General features: G+C 34.9%; 1 protein-coding gene across 1 annotated transcript in view; it reads right to left on the bottom strand.

Moving 5' to 3' along the window:
* LOC137660022 (uncharacterized) overlaps positions 1 to 8,629 on the bottom strand; it is a 153,592-nt gene that overhangs the window by 36,229 nt on the left and 108,734 nt on the right. Inside the window, exon 14 of the mRNA XM_068394752.1 lies at positions 493 to 605. Coding sequence (XP_068250853.1) covers positions 493 to 605 — 113 coding nt within the window. The remainder of the gene's footprint in view (positions 1 to 492; positions 606 to 8,629) is intronic.

Raw genomic sequence — 8,629 nt, 5'->3', positions numbered from 1 at the left:
ATATATATATATATATATACACATATATATTTATGTGTGTGTGGTATATAAATAAATATATAACCATATACAGTAAATAAGTGAACATATTCTGTATATATACACAGTATGTGCGTGTATATATATATATATATATATATATATATATATATATATATATATATATATATATTTATGTGTGTGGTATATAAATAAATATATAACCATATACAGTAAATAAGTGTACATATACTGTATATATATACAGTATGTGCGTGTGTATTTATATATATATATATATATATATATATATATATATATATATATATATATATATATATATATATATAAATATAAATATATATATATATATATATATATATATATATATATATATATATATATATATATATATATATACACATACAAAAACCTCTAGGGACACAGCCAAACAAAAACAGTTATATATCTATGACCCAAATTTCTACAGAAAAAGATTTCGCCAAACATTACCTGGTCACTGTAATATTATATTCAGGTGGTGGAGCAGCAACAGATATATCAGTCCAGGTCGGCATTGCCTCCTCTTCGCACGAAGGTAACGTGAGAACGATGTCATAAGACACCTGTGTAAAGAAAGAAAAAAAAATTATCTTTTACTCTTATTACGTAGTGGAACAGATTGTTTTATTTTAAGCTGAGTTTAAAGGCATTAAAGGCCACTCATGAATGGCAGGGACAAAGGATAGTGACAATGCCCTAGCTAGCAGGACAATGCCCTAGAGATTGACCATATATCAATATGATCAGCGCCCAAGGCTAGTACTACGGAGGGCCAGGCAATGGCTGCAGAGATTAAAGGCATTAAAGGCCAATCATGAATGGCAGGGACAAAGGATAGTGACAATGCCCTAGCTAACTGCACAATGCCCTAGGGACTGATCATATATCTATATGATCAGCACCCAAGGCTAAGACTAGGGAGAACAAGGCAATGGCTGCTGATGACTAAGCAGGTAGACCTATAGGCTCCCTTAAACACGCCATCCCTAGCTCACAAGGATGGTGAGGTTGTAGACACTACAAGAAACTCTGAGCGGGACTCAATCCCCCGTCCAGCAGAATGCCAGTCAGGGATGTTTTAGTCCATTTCACACAGGAAATAGGACATTTCACAATATAAGAATCCTGAAATATGAATTATGTTTATTTCTTAAGACGAAAGACAACTGAAATGAGGAAATACGTAAGGACATTTGGCGTGAGAACAGCCGTTTATCTCTCAATTTCACAAAAGGCATTCAATCGAAAAAGAACGTTAATAAGAATATGCAAAATATCTTGTTTACTCCGGAGGAACTTACGGGGGACCTGTTAGAGAGGGAGAAAATGGAGGGATGCAGAGAAATAGATGGCAAGATAAGGTGAAGGATGATAAGGAGAGAAGAGGTTTGGTGGAAGAGGGTGCCTTTGATAGAAGGCATTTGAGAGGGCGCAACAGACAACCGATCCTTTAATGTAGGGATGACAGTGGAAAGAGCTTTTAAACCATGGAAAATTTTACGATGTTTTTGAAAAACAAAAATTGATGCATTTTTTTTCCCTTTTTTGTTTTAAACTTACGGTACCGAAAAAAAAGTCTAAACACATTACAAACATATAAAAAACCTTAATGAAACTGTAGTGATTTGATCTTGTAATTAAGTTTATTACAGACACATTGGACTACGTCTTCTTTCTGATAAGTCTTTTCATTTTTATCTTTTTCATGGTCAAACCAATTCAATAAGAAAATTAATTTTCTAAGTTGTTATTAAATACATTGAAGTAATAAGTACAATGTCATTATTTGGAAAACCCCATTACTGCAAAACAATTTTCTGTTAAATATAAGGAATTATATCAATAAATTATGAAGTGTAATTGCTTATGAAAATAAAATTTAAATTTTATCTTATGAATATATTGATGAAGTCGTAAAACTCACCAATTACGTGAACCATTAAGAATTAAAAATTAATTTATAAATAAATACAACTTCAGATCAATGATTGCATAATATACAAAATCCAATATTCTATTGCTTAAGCTTTTAAATCTTTATGTAGGCACACCTATATACATGCATACACAAGCACATATTATATATATATATATATATATATATATATATATATATATATATATATATATATATAGACATACATATATATACATACATATATATACATACACATTTATATAAACACTTTTTATACATATATATACCGTCAGTAATATATATATATATATATATATATATATATATATATATATATATATATATATATATATATATATATATATATATATAGCCACTATACATATGTATATATACTGTATATATATAATATATATATATATATAATATTGTATATAATGTATATATATATATATATATATATATATATATATATATATATATATATATATATATATATATACTTACTGTATACATATGCATATATAATGTATGTAATATATATACATACATATATATGTATATATATGTATACCTATATTTATATTACATACAGTATACACACACACACACACACACACACATATATATATATATATATATATATATATATATATATATATATATATATATATATATATATATATATATACATAAAAGAGCGTGTGTAATTGCTTGTGCGTGGGTATGTACGATTGTTTATTAAACATCAACCTGTTTATCTCAGCGTTCATTCCTAAATTGCGATAGATAGGCGTAGGAGGAGATGATGATATATTTATCTGAATACAAAGTATTCCGTTAAGAATATCATCAAACGTTCGTATCACGACAATAAAAAAGATTTTGCACCATAATCCGTACATAAAGGAATAAGAAATAGTGTATTTGCAAGGATTCATTTTTCCTTCACCCACAAATTTTCCATAAAATCCAGCGAAGATACGAAGCAAAAATCTATTTGATAATACTCATTTGAGAATAATGAAATGAAAATCAATGCCTAGATAGATAAAATAGTAGATTTTAATTGGAGGGGAAGTAAAGAAGTGGGGAGAATACAGAGAGTTGGGGAATGATAATTAGTGTTAATTGTAGGGAGGGCAGAAGTGGGGAGAAAAAAAGAGAGTTGGAATAAGAATTGGTGTTAATGGAAGGGAAAGTGAAAAAGTGGGGAGAATGGAGAGAGTATTGGGGGATAAGAATTAGTGTTAATTGGAGGGGAATGGAAGAAGTGGGGATAATTAAGAGAAAGATGGGTAATGAGAATCAGTGTCGATTGGAAGGGAAGGGAAGAAGTGGGGAAAATAAAAAGAGGGCTGGGGTATAAGAATTAGTGTTGATTGGGAGGGAAGGGAAGAAGTGGGGAGAATAAAGAGAAAGAGAGGGAATAAGAATTAGTGTTAATTGGAGGGGAAGGGAAATACTGGGTAAAATGTAGTGTTGGGGAATAAAAATTAGTGTTACCTTATTCTATGTTTGGGTTTCCTCATGACCCTCAGTGTGAGGCACCTCATATATCCACCAGAGAGTTGCTTATGCATCTTCCGGTGTATTTTGCATCTTCCAGTCTTGGATGGTCTGGGATGCATCTTAGGTGTTTATTGAGCTTATTCTTAAACACATCTACGCTCATTCCTGATATGTTTCTTAGATGAGCTGGCAGCGCATTAAATAGTCGCTGCATTATCGATGCTGGTGCGTTGTGGATTAATGTCCTGTGCGCCTTCCTTAGTTTTCCTGGTATAGTTTTGGGCACTATTAATCTACCTCGGCTTGCTCTTTCTGATATTTTAAGCTCCATGATGTTTTCAGTAATTCCTTCGATTTGTTTCCATGCTTGTATTATCACGTAGCGTTCTCTTCTCCTTTCTAGACTGTATAGTTTTAAAAATTGCAGTCTTTCCCAGTAGTCAAGGTCCTTAACTTCTTCTATTCTAGCAGTAAAGGACCTTTGTACACTCTCTATTTGTGTAATATCCTTTTGGTAGTGTGGGTACCATATCACATTGCAGTACTCGAGTGTACTACGTACATAAGTTTTGTACAGCATAATCATGTGTTCAGCTTTTCTTGTTTTAAAGTGTCTGAATAGCATTCCCATTTTTGCTTTATATTTAGCCAACAGTGTTGCTATTTGGTCGTTGCATAACATATTCCTGTTGTAATGAGTTCCTATCTTCATCACAAGTAATTTCTCTACTTATTCTTGTGTCATCGGCGAAACTCCTCACTACAGAGTCTTTAACATTACAGTCTATGTCTGAGATCATAATAACAAACAGCAGTGCAGCTAATACCGTACCCTGTGGGACGCCAGATATTACCTGAGCTTCATCTGATTTCGCGTCATTTGCAACTACTATTTGTTTTCTGTTTTGTAGAAATTCTTTTATCCTTTTCCCTATCTTTCCCCTAATATTATGCTTTCTCATTTTTTTTCTCTAATATATTATGGTCTACCTTGTCAAAGGCTTTTGCAAAATCTAGATATACCACACCTGTGTCTTTTCCATTTATCATATTTTTATATATGTTTTCATAGTGTGCTAGCAGTTAGGTTTGTGTACTTTTTCCGGGCACAAAACCGTGTTGAACTACATTAAACAAATAATTTTTAACCAAATGATTCATTATTTTCTTTTTTATTACCCTTTAATACACTTTCATAATATGTGATGTTAGACTAACTGGTCTATAATTGCTTGCCTTTAGTCTTGATCCACTTTTGAAAATAGGGCTTATATATGCCAATTTATGTTTAACATATATCTCGCTCATATCTACACTTTGTCTTAGCAGTATTGCAAGCGGCTTCGCGATAATGTGTGAAGTTTTTTTCTAACAAAATCGCTGGAACTCCATCTGGCCCGGCCGCTGATCCATTTTTAATTTCGCTTATAGCCTGCACAATATCTGCTTCATTAATATCTATATCCGTTAGATATTCACTATTTTCTTCTCTCATCTGTTTCATTATTCTCATTCGCAATTCTTGGCGTGATTTCACTCTTATATTTTTCTGCTAATATGTTGCATATTTCCTTTTTTTATTCGTTAACCGTCCTTCAATTCTTAAAAGGCCTATTTCTAATCTCCCTTTATTCATCTTTTATGCATAGGAGTAAAGTACTTTGGGGGTTTTCTTGATATTTGGAAGTGCCCTTTCTTCTAAGACCCTTTTTTTCATTTTCTTTCGATCGTATAATCTTTTTTTCTGCATTTTCTATCTTACTTTTTATACCCATCATATTCCAAATATGTTTTTCTTTTGCAAGATTTTTCTTCCACTTTCTGAAATAAGATCCTTCTGTCTCTTGGTATGCTTGTCTGATGTTTTTTTTTTTTTCGGTACATATTTTTCAACAAGTTTCTTTAGTATTTTGTATAATATATCCGTATTTACCTGCATATTATCAGTTACAAATACATTTTTCCAATCTTTGTTCAATTTTTCATTTATTTCTGACGATTTCTGGAGAGGAAGGGAAGAAGTGGGGAGAATAAAGAGAGCTGGGGTATAAGTTAGTGTTGATTGGAAGGGAAGGGAAGAAGTGGGGAGAATAAAGAAAGCTGGGGTATAAGTTAGTGTTGATTGGAAGGGAAGGGAAGAAGTGGGGAGAATAAAGAAAGCTGGGGTATAAGTTAGTGTTGATTGGAAGGGAAGGGAAGAAGTGGGGAGAATAAAGAGACACCTGGGGTATAAGAATTCGTGTTGATTTGAAGGGAATGGGAGAAGTAGGGAGAATAAAGAGAGAATTTGGGAATAAGAATTAGTGTTGATTGGAAGGGAATGGAAGAAGTAGGGAGAATAAAGAGAGAATTTGGGAATAAGAATTAGTGTTGATTGGAAGGGAATGGAAGAAGTGGGGAGAATAGAGTGACAGCTGGGGTATAAGAATTCGTGTTGGTTGGAAGGGAATGGAAGAAGTGGGGAGAATAAAGTGACAGCTGGGATATAAGAATTAGTGTTGATTTGAAGGGAATGGCAGAAGTAGGGAGAATAAAGAGAGAATTTGGGAATAAGAATTAGTGTTGATTGGAAGGGAATGGAAGTGAGGAGAATAAAGTGACAGCTGGGGTATAAAAATTAGTGTTGATTGGAAGGGAATGGAAGAAGTAGGGAGAATGAAGAGAGAATTTAGGAATAAGAATTAGTGTTGATTGGAAGGGAAGGGAAGAAGTAGGGAGAATAAAGAGAGAGTTTGGGGAATAAGAATTAGTGATGATTGGAAGGGAAGGGAACAAGTGGGGAGAATGAAGAGAGAGCTGGGGTATAAGAATCAGAGTTGATTGGAAGGGAAGGGAAGAAGTAGGGAGAATAAAGAGAGAGTTTGGGGAATAAGAATTGGTGATGATTGGAATGGAAGGGAAGAAGTGGGGAGAATGAAGAGAGAGTTGGGAAAGAAAAATTAGTGTTAATTGTAAGGGATTGGAAGAAGTAGGGAGAATAAAGAGACAGCTGGGGTATGAGAATTAGTGTTGATTGGAAGGGAATGGGAGAACTATGGAGAATAAAGAGAGAGTTAGGGAATAAGAATTGGTTTTAATTGGAAGGAAATGGAAGAAGTAGGGAGAATAAGGAGAGTTGGGGAATAAGAATCAGAGTTGATAGGAAGGGAAGGGAAAAAGTAGGGAGAATAAAGAGAGAGTTTGGGGAATAAGAATTAGTGATGATTGGAAGGGGAGGGAAGAAGTGGGGAAAATGAAGAGAGAGTTGGTGAATAAGAATTAGTGTTGATTGGAAGGGAATGGGAGAACTATGGAGAATAAAGAGAGAGTTAGGGAATAAGAATTGGTTTTAATTGGAAGGAAATGGAAGAAGTAGGGAGAATAAGGAGAGTTGGGGAATAAGAATCAGAGTTGATAGGAAGGGAAGGGAAGAAGTAGGGAGAATAAAGAGAGAGTTTGGGGAATAAGAATTAGTGTTGATTGGAAGGGAAGGGAAGAAGTGGAGAGAATGAAGAGAGAGTTGGTGAATAAGAATTAGTGTTGATTGGAAGGGAAAAGAAGAAGCGGGCAAAATAAAGAGAATTTTTGGGGATAAGAATTAGTGTTGATTGGAAGGGAAGGGAAGAAGTGGGGAGAATAAAGAGAGAGTTTGGGGAATAAGAATTAGTGCTGATTGGAAGGGAAGAGAAGAAGTGGGGAGAATAAAGAGAGAGTTTGGGGAATAAGAATTAGTGTTGATTGGAAGGGAAGGGAAGAAGTGGGGAGAATAAAGAGAGAATTTGGGGAATAAGAATTAGTGTTGATTGGAAGGGAAGGGAAGAAGTGGGGAGAATAATGAGAGAGCTGGGGTATAAGAATTAGTGTTGATTGGAAGGGAATGGAAGAAGTAGGGAGAATGAAGAGAGAGTTTGGGGTATAAGAATTAGTGTTGATGGAAGGGAAGGGAAGAAGTGGGGAGAATAAAGAGAGAGTTTGGGGAATAAGAATTAGTGCTGATTGGAAGGGAAGAGAAGAAGTGGGGAGAATAAAGAGAGAGTTTGGGGAATAAGAATTAGTGTTGATTGGAAGGGAAGGGAAGAAGTGGGGAGAATAAAGAGAGAATTTGGGGAATAAGAATTAGTGTTGATTGGAAGGGAAGGGAAGAAGTGGGGAGAATAATGAGAGAGCTGGGGTACAAGAATTAGTGTTGATTGGAAGGGAATGGGAGAAGTAGGGAGAATTAAGAAAGAATTTGGGAATAAGATTTATTGTTGATTGGAAGGGAATGGAAGAGCTAGGGAGAATAAAGAGAGAGTTGGGGAATAAGAATTGATGTTAATTGGAAGGGAATGGATGAAGTAGGGAGAATAAAGTGAGAGTTTGGGGAATAAGAATTAGTGATGATTGGAAGGGAAGGCAAGAAGTGGGGCGAATGAAGAAAGAGGTGGGGTATAAGAATCAGAGTTGATTGGAAGGGAAGGGAAGAAGTAGGGAAAATAAAGAGAGAGTTTGGGGAATAAAAATCAGAGTTGATTGGAAGGGAAGGGAAGAAGTAGGGAGAATAAAGAGAGAGTTTGGGGTATAAGAATTAGTGTTGATGGAAGGGAAGGGAAGAAGTGGGGAGAATGAAGAGAGAGCTGAGGTATAAGAATCAGAGTTGATTGGAAGGGATGGGAAGAAGTAGGGAGAATGAAGAGAGAGTTTGGGGAATAAGAATTAGTGATGATTGGAAGGGAAGGGAAGAAGTGGGGAGAATGAAGAGAGAGCTGGGGTATAAGAATCAGAGTTGATTGGAAGGGATGGGAAGAAGTAGGGAGAATAAAGAGAGAGTTTGGGGAATAAGAATTAGTGATGATTGGAAGGGAAGGCAAGAAGTGGGGCGAATGAAGAGAGAGCTGGGGTATAAGAATTAGTGTTGATGGGAAGGGAAGGGAAGAAGTGGGGAGAATAAAGAGAGAGTTTGGGGAATAAAAATCAGAGTTGATTGGAAGGGAAGGGAAGAAGTAGGGAGAATAAAGAGAGAGTTTGGGGTATAAGAATTAGTGTTGATGGAAGGGAAGGGAAGAAGTGGGGAGAATGAAGAGAGACCTGGGGTATAACAATCAGAGTTGATTGGAAGGGAAGGGAAGAAGTATGGAGAATAAAGAGAGAGTTTGGGGAATAAGAATTAGTGATGATTGGAATGGAAGGGAAGAAGTG

Source organism: Palaemon carinicauda, chromosome 20, assembly GCF_036898095.1.
Source record: "Palaemon carinicauda isolate YSFRI2023 chromosome 20, ASM3689809v2, whole genome shotgun sequence".
Taxonomy (NCBI): Eukaryota; Metazoa; Arthropoda; class Malacostraca; order Decapoda; family Palaemonidae; genus Palaemon; species Palaemon carinicauda.
The sequence above is the reverse complement of the archived record's forward strand: the minus strand, read 5'-3'. Positions and strand labels throughout refer to the sequence as shown.